Source organism: Rhincodon typus, chromosome 2 (genome assembly GCF_021869965.1).
Source record: "Rhincodon typus isolate 14 chromosome 2, sRhiTyp1.1, whole genome shotgun sequence".
Taxonomy (NCBI): domain Eukaryota; kingdom Metazoa; phylum Chordata; class Chondrichthyes; order Orectolobiformes; family Rhincodontidae; genus Rhincodon; species Rhincodon typus.
Genome location: NC_063333.1, coordinates 123,770,811 through 123,794,370, shown reverse-complemented (window position 1 = coordinate 123,794,370; position 23,560 = coordinate 123,770,811). Strand labels below are relative to the sequence as shown.

At 39.2% G+C, this 23,560-nt stretch overlaps 1 protein-coding gene across 2 annotated transcripts in view; it reads right to left on the bottom strand.

The window, feature by feature from the left end:
* anln (anillin, actin binding protein) overlaps positions 1-23,560 on the bottom strand; it is a 92,588-nt gene that overhangs the window by 48,899 nt on the left and 20,129 nt on the right. Inside the window, exons 2-7 of one of the 2 annotated variants that reach the window (XM_048616182.1) lie at positions 20,056-20,402; positions 17,065-17,296; positions 16,179-16,369; positions 12,546-12,647; positions 11,538-11,724; positions 7,608-7,754 (exon numbers count right to left, since the gene is read on the bottom strand). In XM_048616182.1, coding sequence (XP_048472139.1) covers positions 7,608-7,754; positions 11,538-11,724; positions 12,546-12,647; positions 16,179-16,369; positions 17,065-17,296; positions 20,056-20,402 — 1,206 coding nt within the window. The remainder of the gene's footprint in view (positions 1-7,607; positions 7,755-11,537; positions 11,725-12,545; positions 12,648-16,178; positions 16,370-17,064; positions 17,297-20,055; positions 20,403-23,560) is intronic. The other variant, XM_048616188.1, reaches the window with a different exon arrangement.

Genomic DNA, 23,560 nt, shown 5'->3' with positions numbered 1-23,560 from the left:
ATTGCTTGTTTGAGATAGATAGTTAGATTATTGCTTGTTTGAGATAGTCATTGCCTGGCACTTGTCCAGCACGGGTCATTCACTCATCATTTCTCACAGCAGATGATTACAAATGCTTGTGTGATGCAATGTTACTTGCCACTTTTCAGCTCAAGACTGATTGTTTAGGTCTTTATTGCACGCTGACACTGATTACCTCAGTCTCTGAGGAATTGCAAATGCGACTGAATACTGTGCAATCAATGAATATCTTTGCTTCTGACATTATGTTGTGGAGAAGGTTGTTGTTAAAGGAGTTGAAGATTGTTGGGCCTTGGACACTATCCTGAGGAACTCCAGCAATGCAGTGCTGAGACTGAGATTATTGCTATCCAATAACTACAGTCGTTCATCCGTTGTGCCAGGTATGTTTCCAATGACTGGACAGGAACTCTCTCCACCCCCAAATACCACCACCAACCCTTACCAATTCCTTGTGACTTCAATTTCACTAGGGTTCTTGATATTGAGGACAGCCACTTGAGACAAGACGACATAGGAGCAGATGTAGGCGATCCAGCCAATCAAATCTGCTCTGCCATTCGTTGAGATCATGACTGATCTGATAATCCTCAACTCCACTTTCCTGCCTTTTCGTCGTAAATTCGGATACCCTTACTGATTGAAAAATGCGTCTCGGATTTGAATATACTCCATGACCTAGGCTCAATAGCCCTCTGTGGTTAAGAATTTGACCAATTCACAACCCTCAGAATAAATTCCTCATCTGTTTTAAATATTTCAGCTCTTGTTCCGAGATTATGCCATCTACACCTACATGATTTTATGCATCTACCCGGTCAAGTCCTCCAATAATTTTGTATGTTTCAATAAGGTCACTTCTTCTAATATTCCAACAAGTACAGCCCAATTTATTTGGCCTCTGCTCATAAGACAGTCCCTCCGTACTAGTATCAGCCTACTGAACTTTCTCTGACTGCTTCCAATGCCAGTACACCTTTCCTTAAGTAAGGGGCCCACAACTGTTCACACTACGCCAGTTGTGGTCTGACTTGTGCCTTGTATAGCAAAATATTATTTGAAATCACAAGCTTTCAAAGCACTGCCCCTTCGTCAGGTTCATCCGACGTGTGACTTCTGACTCTGAAATAAAGGCCAACATTCCTTTTGTTTTCGCTATTACCTACAGAACTTGGATATTAACTTTTTGTTATGAATGGGCGAGGACTCCCAAATCCCTCTTCTGCAGTTTTTTTTTCATTTAAATGATATTCACCTCCTGTATTCTTCCTGCCAAAGCGCATACCCTCATATTTCCCCACATTATATCCCACCTGCCAAGTTTTTGCCCAATCACCTAACTGTCTACATCCCTCTGCAGGCTCTGTGTCATCCTCACACTTGTCTTCCCACTCAGTTTTGTATGATCTGCAAACTTGGCTATAGTACATTGACTTTCCTCATCCCAGCTATTAATTGTGACTCCAGCACTGATACCTGTGGCACACCACTTGTAACTGGTTGCCATTCTAAAATTGCCCTTCATATTCCCACTCTGTCTTCTATCAGTTAACCAATCCTGTATCGATGCTAATATACTACCTCCAACACCATGGGCTCTTATCTTACTAAGTAGCATAATATGTGGTACCTTAACTACCTTCTGAAAATCCACTGCTGCTTCTTTATCCATTCTTACCTCAAAAGAATTTTAGTAAACTTGTCTGACATGATTTCCCCTTCAAGAAGTAATAATTATATTATGCTTGATTATATTATGCATTTCTAAATGCTCTATTACATACTTTATAATAGATTAACATTTTCCCAATAACAGGGGATATTAAGCTAACTGGCCACTATTTCTACAGCCACCTCCTTTATATCCTAGGTTGCATTCCATCAGGTCCAGAGGACCCATCAGTCTTTAGTCCTATTAGCTTGCCCAGCAATTTTTCTCTAGTGATAGTTACTGTATTTATTTCCTCTTTTTTAAAATCCCCCTTGACTATTTAGCAATTTAGGGATGCTCTTAGTGGCTGCTACTGTCAAAATTGATGCAAAGCATTTATTCAATTCCTCTTCCATTTCCCAGTTCCTGATTATTATTTTTATTATAATATTTTCCCAACTTCAATCTCTAAGAGCCCTACTTTGGCTTCTCTTCCTTTTTACATATTTGAAGAAGCTCTTGCTGTTTATCTTGGACTTACTTGCAAGTTTACCTTAAGTTTATTTTCTTCCTTATTTTTTTCGGCTGTCTTTTGTCTATTTTTAAAACATTTCCAATCCTCTGGCTTACTACAGATCTTTGCCACATTGTATATTTTATCTTTCAATTTGATACTATCCTTGACTTCCTGGGTTAACCATGATTGGCTTATCGCCTTCCTAGAATCCTCACTGCAATGTCTTTGCTGCAAGTCATGAAATATTTTATTAAATGATCATCATTTCTCGATCATCTTTGCTGATAAACTCCTTCCCCAATCCATTCCACTAAGTTCTGCCCTCATTCTTTAGCATAGCTCTTTCCAAACCAAGTTCCTCCCTCTCAAACTGAATGCTAAATTCTGCCATGTTATGGTTACTCTTTCCAAGGGGATCTTTTACCGAGATATTTTATTAAACCTGCCTCATTATACATCACCAGATCCAAAATAGCCTGATCCCTGATGGATTTACAGCATATTGTTCTGGGAAAATGTCCTGAACATACTCTACAAATTCTTCCTCATGGTTTCCTCTGCCAATGTGACTATCCCAATCTCAATGATGATTAAGTTACCATAATTAATGTACTGCCTTTGTTGCCCTCATTATCTCCTAACTTATTCTCTGTCCCACTGAATAGCTACTGTTAGGAGGCCTGTAGACTACTCTAGTCTTTTCTTTCTCACTATTTCTTACCTCCAACTAAATGCATTCTACATCCTCCAATTCAAAATCATTTCTCACCATCATACTTATTCCATCCCATACCAACAACGCTACCCCATCTGTCCCATCGGAAAGTCACATACACCTGAATATTTGGTCCCCAGCTTTGATTTCCATGTAGCCATTACACAGATATGGTTATAAGATCATACCCATTAATCTGTATTGTAGATGCTTCCTCTAGTAGGAGAGACTAGGATCCGAGGGCATTGCCTCAAAATGAAAGGATGACCCTTTAGAACTGAGATGAGGAGCAATTTCTCCAGAAATTGGTTCATCTGTGGACCTCAGATTCCACAGCCTTCTGCGATACTACATCATTAAGTGTCTCTAAGATAGCAATAGATAGGCTCTTGATTAGTAAGGGAGTCAAGAGTTACGGAGAATGCAGGAGAATGGGGTGGAGTAATGTATCAATCAAGATCCAATGGCAGAGCTGAGTTGACGGGCTGAATGACCTAATTCTGCTCCTGTATCTTATGGTCTTATTTGTGATTTTAATTAATCTATTCTGTTCCAAGTACTATGCACATTCAAGTAAACAGTCTTTTTAACCATTATTTCTCCTATTGACCCTATTTACTGCAGTTTTTCTAAGCTTGCAAACTCTTGTCCATTCTTGTCCCACTTAAAGGTATTTTTATCCAAATATCTGCCCTGCAATTCTGCCATACCCTCTTGTTTTGAGAGCCTACATTTCCCCCTCTTCCAAACCTTCAACATCAATCCCCACCCAAAATAGTTTAAAGCCCTTTCTACAGCCCTAGCTATTTGATTTGCCAGGACACTGGTCCCAACATGGTTAAAGTGAAGGCCATCCCACGAGAATAGCTACCTTCTATCCCAGTACTGGTGCAAGTGCTTTTGGAACTGAAAGGCATTCCACCCACACCAATCTGAGCCATACATTTAACTCCTTGAGTTTGCCCATAGATCAGGTAATAATAAAGAAATTACTACCATGGAAGGTTCTGATTTTTAATTTAGCTCCTAACTGTTCAAAGTCTTTAGAGAAAAACCACCTTTCTAGACCAACCAATATCATTACCCCAACGTGGACAATGACTATCCAATTCCCTCCTTTCCCTCTCGAAGTTCTTCAACTCTGATGTCCTTAACCCTGCCACTAGGCAGGCAAGACAGCCTACAGGACTCCTACTCAGCTGCAGAGAACAGTATCTAATCCCCTAATTATACTGTCCCTGACCACAACTACACTCCTATTTCCTTCCTCCACTTAAATGGCTCCCTATACCAAGGTGCTTTCAGCTCACTTCTGGAATTCAGCCTTTTTTCAGATTTGGACAAAGCCCATAATATGGTCTGGAGTTGGTTGTGTCTGACAGAACCTAAACTGCACAACTGATCAAGAGTAGACTGAAGGGACAGTGATTGGCTGGATTGGATTGGTCCTGCTTTTGATCAACAGATTTATCCTCCTTTTCAGAGAGGACACACCTGGAAAATTTTCCACAAATCTTGGTAAATGCCTATGTTGTAGCTGCAATGTACACCTCATCTAAGGATGCATCTAGTTCCTGAGTTCAATCTTCTCTGTTATAGTGAGGATCCATAGTTCAAATAACATTTGCTACATCAAAACAAAAAAGGCTGAAGGCAGAGGAGATCATGGGGCATGTACAGATTTGACTGAATAATGGCATCAATGATAGTGTGGACCTCAAAAGGAGACAGAGTTGAATCATCCACTCCGTATTTCAGCTTTGCCTTTATCACTGATGTATTGGATTCGCAAATCATTGCGAATGTGGTTGCTTTTTGCAACCTCGTCCGGTTAATCGTCAGATTGTCTACCACCATTCATGACTGGATGTGGCAGGGATTAAATTGGAATCAATTGGTTAGGATTATTGGGCTGTCTGTAACATGCTGCTGCCATGGTTTACCATACATATATTTCAGTGTTACATCATCAATAGGTTTGTATTTAAGTTTACCTGGTGATGCTGTTGACATACTCTAACTCTAGCCCAAGGTAATATCAGAGTGTAATCTCTGACTTACTTATCACAGGTCAAGTCTGTCATCCAAGTCTTTCAGGGCTCAGCCAGCTCAGCGAGTAGGGATGCTACCAAATCACTCTGGAAAATGAACATTGAAGGTTCCCACCCCAGGTATATTCTGTGTCCTTGATACCCTCAATGCTTTTACAAACTGATGTGCAACATGAAGGAGCACAGGCTCATTAGCTGAGGGGGGAGGGTTAGCAATAGATAAATCAGGAGGTTATTCCCTTTCCTGTGTTTAACCCGATGTCACAAGACTTCATTGAGTCAAAAGTCAAGGTCGAGGACTCCCATGACCACTCATTCTCATCAGTGCACCAACTTTCCCAATTTTGGTCAACAGTCTGAGACGTTAGCAACAAAAACTTTGTAGTGACTTTGTCACTTGCAGAGGTTGTGTCAATGCTTGGGTGGTCCACCTGGTTTTATTATTTGACTTTGACAACAGATCACTAGGTCACTTCATAAAACAGTTGAAAGTGAGCCATATTGTGGGGACAGACCACATGCAGGCCAGATCAGCCATGGATGGCAGATTTCCTCACATTGGTTAAGTAGTTGGGTTTTTACAACAACTACTAGTTATGAGATTAATGTGTTGTGCCAGATTAAATAATTAAATAACTTGGATTTCCCCAGCTGCTGTGATAGGATCAAAACTCAATTTTGCTATTCCTGTAACATTACTGCTGTTTTGGGTATGATAGTTGTAGATTTGGGAGAGGCTGAGGAATTCAACGCCTCCAATCCCAAATTCTATCCCAAGACTACTGCACGCATTTAAGAATGTCTACCAACCTGATATGGTTTAATTATTAAGGCTTTCCTAAATTCACAAGGCTTTTATGTAAAACAATATCTATTTAGGAAAAAAATAGTGTAAATCAAATGAGACAAATCAAATTCCCATATTGGATTGGGCTGAGGACAGAGAGGAACATAATTTTAATTCATTAATCATTTGCTACATCACTGTACTGTTAAAGTTCCCACATTATCATGCTTGTTTAGCAGCTTTAATGTAAAAGAATTTAAGCAACAACCAAATTGTGTTCTAATATTAAAAGAAAATAGTCAGGGGTCCCTTAAAACACATTAATAACTGGTTAACTTCAGTATTTTGGTCCTACTTATCTGTCTTACTAAATACTGAGTTAATTTTATGTATATTATTAAAAATAGGGATTAAGATTTTAGTTTTAGGCAACAATGCTCAAGCTTATTTAACTTTCCTCCTATTTCAAGACCACAATTTGATTGTTTGCCAGAAGCAAATTGAGTGGCTAAGATCAATTCTAAGGGGAGGTAGTGGCATAGTGGTAATATCACTGGGCTGGTAATCCAGAACAGGTGAATGTTCTAGGGACATGGATTCAAATTCCACCAGATGGCAGATGGTAAAATTTGTAATCACTAATGCCCCTTAGGGAAGGAAAATGTATCATCCTTAACTGGTCTAGGCTACATGCAACTTCAGAGACACAGCAATGTGGTTGACCCTTATCTGCCCTCAAATGCCCCGAGCAAGCCACTCAGATCAAGGGGAAATGGAGCTAGGCAATAAAAGTTAGTCCAGCCAGCAACACCCACATTCCAGAACAAATAAAACAGGAAAATTCTACTCACGTGTGGCTCAGTGGTAAATTATTTTTACATGGCACAAAATTTACGTGTAATAAACACAGAGAAAGCTGAACTATTGGAGGTGTTGGAATTGTCTAACCTAGGAGGTGAATCTAAAAAAATGTATGGCACCATTTGAAGAACAGCAATACAGTTCTGGTATCCTACCTAATATGTAACACTCAGCCAACCTAAAGAAGTTTAAGACATCATTACCTCAATGTTGTTCATGGAACCTTATAGAGCACAAATTGGCTCCAAATATACCAAAAAATTCCTCAGACTGTAAAGCATTTTGGGATACTGAAGTTATGAAGAGCATACGCCAGTTTTTTTTCCTTGCTTTAACCCACTGCAGTGTAATCATTACAGCATTGTGTGCAGTTCTGGAATCCACATTATAGGAGGGATGTGTTTGCACTGAAGAGGCTGCAGAGGAGATTTACCAGAATGCTGCCTGGGCTGGATAGTTTTAGTCACAAAGAGATTAGATATACTGAGGTTGTTTTCCTTGGAGCACAGGAGACTGAGGGAGGAGATGGTTGAGATTCATAAGATTACGTGGGGCACAGAGTAACAGGAAGAAACCCTCCCCTTGGTGGACCGATCAATGATCAGGTGTATAATTAAGTTAAGGGACAGGAGGTTTAGAGGGAATGCGACAGCAAGGCACACAAGGCTGTGGGCAAAGTGCTTGGAAAATGGGATTAAATTAGTTAGGCGCTTGCTTTTAACTGGCACAGACTCAATGAACAAAAGGGCTGTAGACCACCATGATTCTGTGCTGTAAACCTGCATGATTCTATGACTCATCCTGGCAATACTTTTACATTTTTCAGACATTTCAAGTATTTTAGTAACTGACACTGACAGATCAGCATTAAATATAGTCTAGTGCAACTAAGCCCTAAGGGAATGTTTTTATTCAAAATCCTGTAAGTATTTTTTAAGGTAAAGTAATCAGCAGATAAAATACTACCGCCATATGAAGAAACACAGATGTTGTTATCGACTCACCATTATTTCTTTCATCATCACCCTTTTCTTCATTCCTTGTCGCATTCTCAGTGACATTCAGTCGTTCAGAGACAAAGGTAACCTTTTTGAAAGGACTTAATCTGATAGGGCTATTTGAAACCTCCAAGCTTTGTCCACCAGAAGCAACTATTAAAATTAAACAAATATGCACTGAAATCCAAGGGCACTAAATCTCTAGCTGGTTGATATATTATTAAAATCCAGAGATTCAGAAGTACTACCAATTTTTCCCACTCTATCCCCTTCCCTTGTTATCTCATATCAAACTATCCACAGCAAACAAAATGGGCAAATGATTTCAGATGCGAGGTAATGGCAAAAGAACCAGATAATACACCAGACCCTTTTCCAAATGTTATTTGTTAAAATCTGGAATGTGCTGTAACTTTCAAATGAAAGCTGAACTTGAAAGAAAAAAGTAGCTATGGCAAAGTGGGACTAGTTAGATAGCTCCCCCAAAGGGTGGCTCAGCCTTGATCGGGTGAATAACCATCCACTGTGTCGTATGATTCAATTTCTTTGCTAATGAAGCACAACAAAGTATGAAGTATTAATCAATGAGAAAATTATTATTTCTTCACAGAGTACCTCTCAAAGATTAGAGAATGTGGGCCACAGACAGGGTAACAGGAAGAAACCTTCCTCTTGGTGGAGCGATCAATGACTGGGGTATTGAGTTAAGGGCATTCATCCAAGTTTCATCATTCTTTGCAACAACACAAAGTTAATTCTGTTCTTGCGTATCTTGTGTTGCTTAAAAGGTATCCAGGTCTAGATGCATCAATTTCACACTTACTTTTGAATATACAGACAGGAAGCTTCAAAATCACTAGTTACAAGGGGAATTTCTTATATGCCCTGATGTGCTCCACATTGCAAGCTCATAAATCTAGTTTTATCTTGAATGAGACAGTGGTATCATCACTAGACTATTAACCCAGAAACTCAATAAATTTACTGGAGACCTGGGTTTGAATCCCACCATGGCACATGGTGGAATTGGTGGCAGTACAGTGGTACACAGTTGGCAGAGAGTTGCCCTGGGAGTCCTGAACATTACCTCTGGACCTCATGAACTCTCATGGCTTCAGGCTAAACATGGGCAAGGAAACCTTCTGCTGATTACCAAGTACCGTCCTCCCTTGGCTGATGAATCAGTACTCGTCCATAGCAAGCAATGCCTGGAGGAAGCGCTCAGGGTGAATGGGTGCAAAATGTACTCTGGGTGGTGTATTTCAATGTCCTCCACCAAACGTGGCTTGGCAGTAGTACTACTGATCGAGCTGGTCAGGTCCTAAAGGACATAACCGAGACACTGGGTCTGCAGTAGATGGCGAGGGAACCAATAAGGAAAAACATCCTTACCAGTCTGCTACCTTCAGATGCACATGTCCATGACAGTATTGGCGAGAGTGACCACTACACAATCCTCGCGGAGACAAAGTCCCACCTTCATATTGAGCCCGGTCAGTAGCGGCAGCGTGTACTATCTACAAGATGCACTACAGAAATTCACCAAAGATCCTTAGACAGTATCTTCCAAACACATGAAGGAGAAGGGCAGCAGATACATGGGACAACGCCATCTGCAAGATGCCCTCCAAGTTACTCACATCCTGATTCAGAAATATATCATTCCTTTACTGTCACTCCGTCAAAATCCTGAAATTCCCTCTAAGGACATTGTGGGTCAACCTACACAGCACATGGACTACCTTCTCAAGGGCAACTAAGGACGTGCAATAAATGCTTGCCTGACAGTGATGCCACGTCCCACAAGTGATTTAAATAGATCACGCGTCAGCACAAAGTTCAAAATAAAAGTTGTTGCTGGAGGTGGATGCAATTTTCTGTTAAAAATTTTGAAGAAATTTTATGCGCTTACAGAAATTATTTATTGACGTTCTCAAATCTCAAGATAAATAAAATAAGAGGGTAAAGATTTGAATAATCTTTGGAAGTGAGGTTGGAAGGCACATGATAGGTAGTATGCCTCTGAAATATATTGATAGATGGTTAAAGCAGAGGACTCAAAAGACGATTAAACATCTAGCGCATGAAACAGATCAACTAGTGCAGTTCCTCAGTGATCACTATTGGAATCTTGCTGTTTAAATTAAACATAGATGACTTGGGAGTGGAGAAAGAAAATCCTACATGTTTACAGATAGTACCACACCAGGAGGAACCTTAAAACAACAGGGAATAGGCTGATCAATTTGAGTAGCTGGGGTCCTATACCGAGAAATAAGGAACTTCACTTAATGCTTACAAATACAAAAATGAGGAGATTGGGAAAGGCAAAAAACAATGGCATTAGAAGCTAAATGGTATAATCTTACAGGACATGGCTCAAGATAGTTTAAATGTCCCGATGAACAGGACTCTGAAGCTTTCAGGCAGCAGCATGGAATCTGTGCACCATATAAATGATAGAAGCATAATACAAATCCATAGCACTGAGATTAATCACTTTTAAGACTTCAGACAGTATTTGGAATCTGAGTGCTGTGTACTGCAGTCTGTCATGATAAGCAGAAAATACAGACCAGTCAGCCTAAAAATCAATCATTGAGAAATTGCTGGAATCCATTATTAAAGTCATTATAGCAGGATAGTTAGAAAAAAATCAATGCTATCAAGGAGACCCAATATGGCTTTGTGAAAGGAAAAGCATGTTGAATTAATTTAGGAGAGCTCTTTGAACAAGTAATGAATGTGGTGTACTTATAATTTCAAAAGGATTTGATTAAGTGCCTCAAAGGTACATAAGAGCTTGTGGTGTAGGGGATAACATATTAGCATTAGATGATTAGTTAGCTAACAAGTAGTATATGTGGGATGTGTATTTGCACAGGTATGATTAACTGTCACTTTAAGAGCCCAATGACATGTCTAAAGCAGGGCATCATCGACCGTTCTGGGCAGATAAAATAAAAAATGTCCTCTCTAACTTTGCTGCCTGCAGAGAGTGAACATCTCCATAAAGCTCCTGCTGTTTAATGCTTCAGCCTCCTGGTCCTTCTTGGAACTGGAGTTAGCTAACTACAAATAGAGGGTAAATAGGTCTTTTTAAGCAGGCAAGAAAGCACTGCTGGAGCACAAGAGATCATTGCTGGGACTCCAACTTTTTACTATATACAGCGATTGTAGCCTGCCAACAACCCCGAGATAGGCCAGAAGGTAAGTTGTCAAGAAAAAGTAGCATATCTCCAAAAATGATATAGGATAAGTAACGGAGCAAAAATTTAAACAGGTGGGAATACAACTTTTTTAGTTTACAACTCAGGTAGAGAGGAATTTGGATTTCTTGCTGCATGAATCACAAAAGGGATACTATGCAGGTGAAGCAAGTGATTGGGAAGGTATATAAAATGATGGTGTTTATTGCAATGGGAGTTAAATATAACAGTGGTAACATTTACTGCATTGTACAGTGTGCTGAACTATTGAATTTATTCAAGGTGGATTTGGATAGGGAACAAAGTGTTATATGGATAAGCTGGAAAGTGGAACTGAGATCACAATTAGATCAGATGTGATTTTATTGAATGGTGACACAGGCCTGGAGGGCCTATGATCCTTCCTCTATGTTCCTGATCATTACAGGTGATTGATACCCGATACTATCAGAGGCCAGTGAAAAAGTTGAAGGAGGGAATGAATGTATTTCAGCGTATAATACTCCTCACACGCAAGCCAGAATGGATGATAGTAGTGGCCAAAATGTCTATTATCACCAAATTGTGCATTCATTCTTTCTCCAGATATTGAGGTTGTGCTTGTGGCAGAAATCCTGGAGCGGATGTGACTGAGCATTGGTTTCTCATAACTAGTTGCCTGTGAAAACTATTTCAAAAGAATAAATTAATCACGTACCACTAATTTCTTTGAATAAAACCACAGTACCTGCTTTGGCGGAGCTAGATATTTTTATAGATGATGGTTCAAGTGCCTCTGCTAATGCACATTTCAATGGCAATTTTGGATTTGGTTGCAATGTTGACCGAGGTGGGTGCTGTGCAGCACTCATCTGGGATCTGTGAACTTTTGGACTCCTTTGCTCAGAGGTTCTAGGGAGAGAATCACTGCAATCCTATTTTAAAGTTGAAAATGAGAGGCGATTAGTTTGCTTTGTACATTTTTGTTATCTGCAATACAAGATTATTCCAATTGTCAGAAATTGTCATAACAACATCTGAAAACTGGAATCAATACTGAGAGGAATCAAATAATCACGGACATGACATGTTCCATCTGTTAATCCTGCACGACAGCGAAGTCTCTTGCATACAATGAATCCACTATTGTTGACTGTCACTTCAACTCCCCAAGTCCTGAAATTACGTCACCACATCTCTCAGCCTCTCTTTTCCTACAAGCCACTTCTTAAAACCTACCACTTGAACAAAACTTCTCACCAGCTGTCACTTTTATCAGATGGAATTTGTCATTGATGCACATTATTTCTGCAATGCTAGCACAATTTTCTCTTTCGAACCGTAACCTAAAAGGTGGACACCTACTCCTGGATTTGAAGAAGTTTTAAGAATATACAAATTTCTTGAGATACTAATCGCTTTAACTAATCACCACATTGAAAACAAATATCCAATTAATATTTATTTACAATGCATTAGTTACCCAACAAGAGTTTGGTTTAAAATACCTGGATATGATAACTAAATTCCTTTATGTGAATGCCTCAGTTGAACTTGTGCTGGGTTATTTAAAAATTAGCCCTTCTTAACAGCTTACAAAGTCTTTCTACTCACTTTAAGCTGCATTGGATCTTATGAGGTTTAAGCTTTTAATTTTCTTGGAGAAGTCAAGCATTGGAAAGAACAATATTCAGAGTATTCCTGAACACGTAGCCTCCTACACCAATTTAATAATAATTCAAGGAGAAATATATACCTCTGATAACTTGGAGAAGCAATTTTCTTTTTCCTTATCAGCAATCCACAAGTTACCCCTCTGAAAACGATTGCGAATATTAGCCAGTTCTTTTTCACGTTCCTGAAACACAATTGCAACAAAATTCTGAAAAAAGGGCTATCCTGACTCAACAAGGGGCATATTTAATGAAGGTAAAGTCACAATAGTTTTAATCAGACCACAGGGCTGCTCTCTCATTAGAGACAACTGGTGGTGGCTTAACCTGGAGGCCACCATTCCTCAGGCAAGGGGAGAGGTTGACAGGGAGTTTTTCATGGGAACCTCAACCAGTGCAGGAATTGAACCCAATCTGTTGGCAGTACTCTGTATCACAAATCTATCAACTATTGCAATTTTCTGCCTTAAATTCCCAATTTAGATTGTGGAAACGTCGGCTCACGTTGCCTACATATCAACGTAAGCTCTTTAAATCATCGTTATTACTATAAGTAGTGACCAAACAAAATATTCTGGAACTCAAGACATGTATAAGTGACCTTCACATACTTTTAGCTTCTCATCTTTACAAACCAGCTCTATTGGCAGACGTAACCGCCAATAGAGCTGGTTTGTCAACGAGAGACTGAAGGGGTGAAAAGGTCACTCAGACATGCCTAGAGATCTGGAACATTTTGTTTGGTCATTAATCATCTTTATTACTATAAGTAAAAAGAGCTTAAGTAGATAATTTAAGCACAGTAACAGTATCATTGGTTGAAATCTATCTTATGAGAGAGGTGGAGTAGATTGGGACAGTACTCTTTGAACTTTAGAAGAATGAAAGGCAACCTTATTTAAGCGTAGATTCTTTGGGGACTTGACAGGTTGTCCATTTGAGACAAAAGGTACAGAAGAATTTCTTGTTTGAAGGTAGTGAACCTGTAGAGGCTGAGTCATGAAGTATATTCAAGGCTGAGTTAGATAGATCTTTAATCAATAATTCAGCCTATCGAGTCTTGCTCCATCTAGTGAAATCATGATGGATCTGATAACCATTTTTCTGCCTCTTCCTCATCATCTTTGATTCCTTTACTGCCTTAAAAAATCTGCCTACCTCAGCCTTGAATATACTTAATGATCCAGCGTCAACAGCCCTGTGGTAAAGAATTCCATAGATTCATAACCCTTTGAGACACAAAATCCCTCATGTCGTAAATGTGAGATCCCTTATTCAAAGATAACGCATTTGGGTCATGGCCTCTACCAGAAGGGGAAACAACTTTTCTCCATCTACCCTATAAAGTCCGCTAAGAGTCTTGTATATTTCAATAAAGTCCCTAATAATTTTTCCATATTTCAATGAGCAGAGGTCCAATAAACTCAACATCTCCTCAAATCCTTCTGTTCCAAGGTTTCTGCAGTCTTTCTCCGTTTAAATAATATCCAGTTCCTCTATTCATCCTGCCAAGTGCATAATCTGACATTTCCCGACATTATATGTCATCCACTAAGTCGTTGCCCACTTATTTAATCTGGCTATATTCCTCTGCAAACTCTTTGCACCACCCCCATCACTTCAATGAGAAGTATACAAATTCTTACAGGGCTCAACAGGATAGATACAGGAAGGATATTTCCCCCGAATAGCGTACATAGAATCAGGAAAGACAGTCTCAGAATAAGGTGTAGGCTATTTATGAGTGAGACAAGGAAGAATTTCTTCACTCGGTGAGTGGTGAATCTTTGGAATTTCCAACCCCAGGGGCTCAGTCATGAGTAAAAACAGAGATTGATAGATTTTCTGATATTAAAGACATCACACAATCCCAATATCCTTGATAAAATTGGCATAGAAGTAGAAGATCAGCCACAGTCTTGCTGAAAAGCATATCAAGCTTGAGGGATTGAATGGCCTACTGCTGCTCCTATAAAAAGTTTTTCATGTCTTCATTGATTTCCTCCCTCAGCATGCAATTACTTCTCATGCCCAGTAATTTCAACCTCCATTTCAACTCAAATTTCCCTCCAGTCTTTGGCTCCCCTTGTCATCCCTAATTTTTTACTCTCCACAAACTTTCTAACCCACATTCACAGCCACTCTCTCGACTTTCCCACCATCCCACATGGTGATATCAAACATAGAAAAGGCCATGTCTGATCATGCCCTTATGTCACTCTCCATCCTGAAATCTACCTCTGTTTTGTTCTGAAAAAAAAACACTATCCCCCAATTCACTTACAACCACAGTTTTAAAATCCCAGCTGTTGAACTATTGACCCTTCCTTCAGCACAATATTGCTGCAGGAATGATTTTCTTATACACACCCTCAGCTCCACAGTTAATGCCCTAACTCTCAACAAAACCATCAACCTTGAAATGATATGTCAGAAAGCGTCTTAAACATTCATCACCAAATTTGGCTGGGCCACATAAAGCACAATGGGATCTCATCACATCTGCTAAAATTACTCCACTGGATGGAGTCTGAAATGTAAAGACAATCCCCTCTTTCTCCACTACAAACTTATGTCTCAAAACCTTTCAGCTACTCCTCCAACCCCCATGTCTAATAATAAGCATGGTGAAGCTCATGGATTTCTTTGTCATTGTGATGGAAAGATTGATCATGGGCATCTTTCATTTCCACTAGTCAAAAGTCCTGAACACAGCCTATTTCTACCCTTAAGTTTCCCAACTTTGCCTTGCCTCAGTTTCCTCTGCTGCTAAAATCCTCACTAATTCCTTTGTGTCTTTATGACCTTTATGCTGGATTATTCCAACACATTCCTATTTGGTCTGCCACATTTTAAACTTTAGAAGTGTATCTAAAATGCTGTCCCATGAATTCTAATTTTCACCAAGCCCGATTCATTTTATTACCTCTGCTTGCTGACCTACATTGGCTCCTGGTTAAACAATGCATCAAATTCCGAATTTTCATCCTTGAATTTCAAATCCCATCACAGCCTCACTCTACCAGATCACTAATCTCCTTCTGTCACACACCCTCATGCCTTATCACCTCTCCATCTTTAATATGTTCCTTAAAAACACAACTCTTCAACTAAGGTTGTGCCCTAGTATCACTTTATAAGGCCAGATGCCCATTTTTTCCTTTACAACACCACTGGGAAGTACCTTAAGGCATTTTACTCTGTTAGTGGTGCTATTTGAATATTCAGTCATTGTGCAGTCTGTTGATTATTATCTTCTTATTATCTTCTCAACTGACAACCCAGAAACCCATAGTAGTTCCTTAGTACTATACTGCAGTGTATGCTGTACTGTCAAGCAGTCCTGTTTCAGATGACACTCAATTACAAGGCCCCATCTGCTCTCTCATGTAGATGACACAGAACCTATGGTACTAATTCAAAGAGGCGGAAGGTAGTTTTCAAAGGCATCCCAGCCTATTTATATCCTTCATGAAAAATTGCTAACATAGATTAGATTAACTATACATGATCACATTGATGCTTGTAGGATTCTACGTAAGTGACAACAATTGAAAAATCTTCATTGGATGCATGGGGCTTCAGCATTTCCCAGTCATGAAAGACAGGACATAAATGCAAGTCTTTCTTTCTTAATAGCATTAGTGGCACATCAAAACATGCCACCTGAATTTAAAAGCTCAGAAAGAATCCATGGGTAAAGTTGAAGTTCAGACCTGTTTACGTTGCTGAGTTAAGTTTGCTGTTGTAGAAGGTTCCTGCTGTTTAAAAAGTCGATCCTGGATTGCTTGTGTGTTGGGTGTAACATTGAGAGATCTCTGTCCAGGCGTGGATGGAGCAGAGTTTGATACGTGTTGTTGGCAACGCTCACCAAAACGTTCCAGAAAAGACTTGACCCCTGTACCACCTGTAACATATTTGGAGATTAAAAATATCTCACAATTGAAAAAACAAATAAGACCCCAAATTCAATAGATCAAAATGAGAGACTCAGCTGTCTGTCATGCAATGACAGGAGTACATGCAATCTTCCAAATACTTGGCTTGTCTCAAGCTTAGTGTTCTGCAGCAATAACAATTTTGATAAGGGATAATTTAACAGCAAGTGCAGGAATCTCTCTTTTTTTTTTTAAGAAAAGCATTGTGCTTACAAACCATGCATTTTGTTAAAAGAGATATGTTCATTTATTATTAGGAATTTGCAGTATCAATCCTGAATTTAACAATGCATGGAACTATCTAAAAAGATAACTTGAAATAATTGAGGCATTGGGCCTAGCTTTCTCCAATAGCTAGTTTGGCCCAGACCAAACTGACTGCAAGCAAAGTCACTATTCAATGTTCAATGGATCAGTAGATCCTAGATATGATCTCCAGCTGTACTGAAAAAAAAAATGCTGGAGGGCGACTGGGGCATTCCGAATGGTTTTCTAGAGTTGGGGAATGTCAAGATCAGTTAAAATACAAATGATTATAACAAAAAAGCTATTTTAAGTACTCAACTGCAAAAAGGGTTAAAACAATAAAGACTAAGTTTGGAGATATTTGCTTCATCAGCTTTGTCCTGCTTACCTCCATCCTAATAATTCTCGCGAAACTTACCTGGAGTAGTTATAATGTCTCCTGATTGAACCTGGGTTATTGACACTTTGGTTTGTCGATCTTTAGACTCGGTCTGATGCTGAATACTTGCCCCTTTCACTGATAATGATTTGGCTTCAATTTTCTTTGGACTAAGCTGGACTTTTTCCTGGGCAAGTGTCTTTTCAGGTACTGGTGACTTGGGCTCTTCAGTTGTCTTTGGACTGAATACTTTGGGCAAATTAACGGGTTCCTGACAAAATAAATTAACCAGAATAAGTGAGCAGAATTTATGTAAACCCACAATCTGCCATGCAGACCTATCAGATTTTTTAAAAATCAGATTTTAAGAAAAAAAAAATTTAAATTGCAATTGTACCCAAATAAATTTTTTAAACTTTTTTATACGGGTGTGTTGATAAATTGATTTTCTTTTTCACTTGAAGTTTCCAGAGATCTAATTAAACTCTGAATGTGCCTGTCTTCAGCCAAAAAAACTTCTAATTTTTCTTTCCTGTAGTTTAAAAAAAAAAGACCAGTGCTTTGCTCTAGACTAGGAGCTAACTGTATGGCAATCTGAAGTTGCACTACACTTTCCCAAACTTGTACATCACAATGAATTGGACAATTAGCAGAAAAAGGCAGCTCCACAAATAGAGGAGCTGCGCACATTAGCAGAAAGGACCAGGCTGAAGAGTTCATAAACATATAAATCAAGAAAAAAAGCTAAAGGCACTGGATTCTGCAAAGGTCATGGGCCCTACAAAATTTCAGCAATAATCCTTAAGACGCGTGCTCCAGAATTAGCTGTGTCCTTAACCAAGCTGTTCCAGTGCAGCTACAACACATATCTACCTGGCAATTTGGGAAGGTTCCCAGATCCGTCCTGTTGATTGAAAGGAAGATGAATCCAATCCAGCCAATTACCATCCATCAATCTACTCTCATCAGTAAGTTAATAGGAGCAATTGTCAACTATGTGGTGGTACTTGCTTAGCAATAACGTGTTCCCCGATGCTGTTTGGGTTTTGTAGGATCATTTGCCTCCTGATCTTAGTCTTTGACTAAGCATAGACAAAAAGGCTTTTAAAGGGGTGAGGCAAGCATGCCTGGGTGTAGCATCAAGAAACCCTAGAGAAACTGAAGTCAAAGAGAAATGGGGATAACTCTCCACATCTGGTGATTGTGTATATTGGAGGTCAATCATCTCATTCCCAGTATAACATTACAGTAGGTTCTCAGGGAGGTGTCCAAGACCGAACCATCTTCAATTCCTTCAACAATAACCTTCCCTCCATCAAAAGTCCAGAAGGAGGATATTTGTTGACGATTGTACAATGTTCACCATAATTTCCTCAGATACTAAAACAAATTTCCATATGGAGCTGGACGTGGACAATATTCAGGCTTGACCTGATAAGTGACAGATTACATTCATTCTACACTCTCTGGAGAGTATTATTGACTTGTATAAAGAGAGAATTTAACCATCTCCCCTTAAAATTCAATGGCATTATTTCAGTGAATAACATCAGCTTTAATGCCACTTTCAAAAACCTGGGGGTTATCATTGACGAGAAACTGAACCGGACAAGTCACATAAATATTGCGGCTACAACAGCAGATCAGAGATTAGAAATTCCACAGCAATAACACACCTTTTCCCTCCATACAGCCTGCTCACAAATTAGAAGGTCCATGTCAGAAGCATGATGGAATATGCCTCATTTGCCTGGATGAGCGTAACTCCAAGAATCCAACTAACCCAACTCAAACTGTAGAGAACCGCCAGGACAATAAAGATACAAGACTGGCAACCCATTCACCATTCACTCCTGCCACCACCAACACATAGTGTCAGCATTGATTTTCGCCTACAAGATGCACCACAGCAACTCACCAAGGCACCTTGGGCAATAAAACTTCCCAACCCAGGGGTAGCAGATAATTTGGAACATCATTGGTCAAGTCATCTACCGTCCTGACTTAGGAACAGTAATCACCATTCTCTCTGTTGCTGGGTCAAAATTCTGGAACTCCATCCTTTCAGAGCACCATAGGCGTAACTGTACCATGGACTGCTGTGGTTCAAGATTATGGCTCAGCAACATTTTCTCAAGAGCAAATAAAGATGGGTAATAAATGATGACCTAGTCACTCACATCCCATGAATGAACATTTTTTTTTAAAAAAGTAGTGTCAGATATCTAATAAACTGCACCAACATGCTAAGTCATTATGCGCTTTTTAACATTATACTCGAGGTCTACTAGTATCTGATTTACTAAAGTCAACGTGTAAACCAGCCCTAACTTAATAAGCTACGTCACTTGAATTTTGTCTACTGTTAAAGTTATTGAATCTAAACAGGATAATCACAAACGGACTATTAAACAAAAAAAAACTCTGCACATCAATCTTGATCACTATCAAACGTTTCCGGTTGGTGTTTGAGGAGGATAATTCCAGATTCAAATGACGTGGGTAACTCAACTCTATGTTAAACACATTCTATGCTCATTTGCTAGGTGCACATAGTTTAAAAGAAAAATACTACTTTAGGCAATGAACTGGAAGGCCAATTGTAGCAACAAATTTCTTCAGAAATGTCATTGACTTAAAACGCTAACTTGGTTTGTCTCCCACTGCATAATCTGCAGTGTATTTCCAGTACTTTCTGTTTTTATACCAATGAAACAATGCTTCAGCACGAGGCATGACAGTCATGATAAAAATTTGAGGGGGCCGGTGAAGAAACCATAAGATAATAACAGCATACTGGTGTTACTCAAAAAAATCCGAACGGTGTATAAAGATTCTCACGAGGACATTAGCTAATAAGCCTTTACCTTTTTATTAAAAGATAGAACCAAGTACTTGGATTTTACAGGATAACACTTAATGGAAAATTCCACAGGATTAGAAAGTTAGAGTATATTCAAATTTTAACAAAAAAAGAGAAACAATTCATTACTACTAATTTTGAGTCTTTTGTTTAATATCTTCACCTACCTGCGATACTGTAACGGTAGCTTTACTAACAGTGTTTTCTACAGGGCTTTGAGGACTCGTTATATCTTGCAATTTAACACTGCTACTGTCGTCAGTAGTTGCAGCTCTGTTTGTTGTGGAAGCTACTGGTAAACAAGCAGTGCCAGGCTGTCCTGGCGGTTTGTTTTGCTTTTTATTCGGGTGGCTCAAGTCATCGTCCCAGGAGCTAATTGCCGCAGCAAGGTTTGCGAAGCGTCCTCTCCTTCCAGCTGGAGTTTTAGACTCGACAGTGCTCACTGTCTGTGGAGGTGGCGAGGAAGCCGGCTTCCACGAGTGTGCAGGCGATGCAAGCGAATCAATATCATTACCTGTTTAAGAAAAGAACCATAAACAATGGCAAAGGGAATTACGTTGGATGTGCAAATGCAATCTTATAATATATGCAGGTTTATCTAAGCACTCGTGCTTACAATAAGCATTTAACAAGTGTTAAAATATTCTAGCATTAAAGAGCTAGCATAATAAATAGTAAACTATTCAATATAATATTTTTACCTCACATTACACTGAAAGGGTGTTAAAAAGGCTATATATTGAAATATATTGACAGCACAGTTCTGTAACTGGCATGGCACCAGTGTTTAAAATTTTAAAAAAGGAATGTTTCTGATGTAAACCATATCCATTCAATGAAAAGTTAAGCCTTCTAGGTCAGGAAATATTTGCAATTTAAAGTAATTTCTTTCGTTCCACAGAGACTTGTCATTTCAAGGAGCTGCTGTGCTTTAAGCAGTAAATATTCTCTTAGTAATTATCCTTTAACCTTTACAGTGCCAGCATCTCCAGGGAATTCTGTTCTCTCAAGCCAGCATTTTATTATTAATCAGTTTATATAGTGTGAAGCTCAAAGATCACCCAATCCAGAAATTCCACCATATAAATAAATAAGCTACCAATCTAACAGTTTGAAACCAGTTCTACCTCATCCATACTAAAGTAGCTAAGAAATATAGATGTACATATGTTAGCCTTTAGTTAAGTTTAGTTTATTGACTTAAAATTTCTCCTGCTTCTCATGAAGACACCTTCTTTTCCAAAAATTGCATGAATGCAAGCAAAATTCAACCAGTTGAAAAACAGTTTCAAAAAAAAATCATTTTCAGCCTAATTAAAATGAAATTGTTGACATTTCTCAGGCTGCCAAAGTGTTCAACAAGATGGGCAAAGAGAACTAACTTACCAAGCTATATTACATTACCAACTGTGCTCCAGGGGTCAAAAGGAAACTGTAGAACCACTGCACTTCTTATGCACATGCTTTAAAGATGATAACTTTTGAACCCTCTCAAATATACCATCTACAAATCTGACTTAACGCCTTCTTTGGTGACCTCTGCAGGCAACCAACTTGTTCCTAGTTCTAATGACAACTTCAGTGTAATCATGCAGCTCAAGTATAGAAATTTTGCTTGCATTGCTTTTGAATTAAACTGGTATTTAAACCCCATACCCAATCTTTATTTCACACTTGAAAAATCAACCATGTCAATTTGCACATCGTACCTTCATCCACTGAATCTAGCTCTTGCATGTCAGTTCCAGAATCAACTTTTGGTATACACCTCTTCAGCAGCCAAGTAAACTTTGACCCTACATGATAACCAGAATTCCACTCCCCGGGTTATTGAAGTACCACCAGACAAGTCATAATCCAAAATAAAATTTGGATTTCAATTTGGCTACACCTAACTCTATCTTCACTGAAGAAGTTGAAGATGGTTTACCAGCACATTCTCCATGGTCAACCAATTGACAGACAATACAAACTTGCCTAACAAGCATTGGTCAGATCTTAATTAAACTAACAAAAGTGAATATACACAAAGCACCACATAGCCATCATTTGTCCCCACCAAACCCTACCAGCAACACATGCTACTGATCATGCTTTTCTGGCTTCAAAATCTTAATTGCAGTTTACAGTCCCTACGTACTCTCACTTCCATGGATTTCTGTGATCTCTCTGTGGACAGCAGTTCCGTGCCACTGCACTTCTAACTCTGGTTTGTGCAATGAATGCCCTTCTGTTCTGCCAGATGCCAAAGCTGCAGCAATCCCTCAAGCACTTGACTGTGCTACACGTCACACACGGATCTTCAAAAATATCCTTAAAACTTACCTCTTAACCAACACATTCAAAATGTTTCAAATTACTATCTTACTTCAGGACAGAATTTGGATTCCTGACTTTGAAATGTCTTGGGAAGTTTTGCTACATTAAATGTTCTCCAAATCCAAGTTCTTACTTCTGATATTGTAAATTTCTGTTTTAAATATAAATTGTGAACTGGTTCTATTCTTCAGCCCATTCGCAAGTCAATTTGTATGCGTCTCAGAACACAATGCAGGACAATATACAATCATCATTCTTAATTCCAGGAAACACTTGTATGTTGGATCTTTAAAATTACACACCTGTTATGGGATTGCGTTCCTAAATTCAAACGTTCGTAAATCACAGATGCTTTGTATATATTCCTGGTATGTGGGCTGAAAGTAGCTTCCAATTTCAGATTTATTTACCCAGCTTCTGCAGTGAGATTTAAACCTGTAGCTCCAGACCATTAACAGGGACCATGTCTGCAGGCCACCTTCTGAAACCACTGGAGAAAACGTGGTCTAGTTACACCCATTGCGCTGTTAGGAAGGAAATTTGATGACTTTGACCCAGTGGCAGTGAGGAAACAACAAAAAAAAAGTCACAAGTTGAGACAGTGTGTCGCTTTTAGGAAAGCTTATAGTTGGTAGCATCCCCATGCATCTGCTGCTCTTCCAGATGGTAGAGGTCATGAATTGGAAGCCTTGGTGAGGTGTTGCAGTACATCTTGTAGATGGTACACACTGCTATCTCTGTGTAAAGATGGTAGGATAAGCATTGTTTCCCTTTGTAGGACAATCAAGGACCAGAGAATACACTCTCATTGTGTAGGTCATTTAAGACACGAGTAGAAATATTTTCTCTCAGATGGTAATGAATTTGTGGAATTCTTTACTGCAGAACCAGGATTGGGTTGTCAAACATATTCATGGCTGAGATAGTCGGATTTCTAATCAGTAAGGGAACTAAGGGTTATGGGATAAAGCAGGAAAGTGGAGTAAAAGATTATCGGATCAGCCACGATCTCATCGAATAGTGGAGCATATTTGATGGGCCAAATGGCCCAAACGTGCTGCTACATCTTATGGATAGCTTTGTTCTGGGGGATTGTGTCAAGCCTGGAGTTGTTGCAGCAGTAGTCATGAAGGCAAGTGAAGAGTATTCCATCAAAACCTAACTTGTGATGTACGTATTGGACGTGTTTCTGGGAGTCAGGTGGTGAATTACATGTCACAAGATTCCCAGCCTATGACCTGCTATTGCAGCTATATTATTTGTGTTGCTGGGTCCAGTTCAGTTTCTGATCAATGGTTTCCCAGAGAATAATGTTAGTGGCAGTCAATGAGGATTATGTCATTGAACATAAAG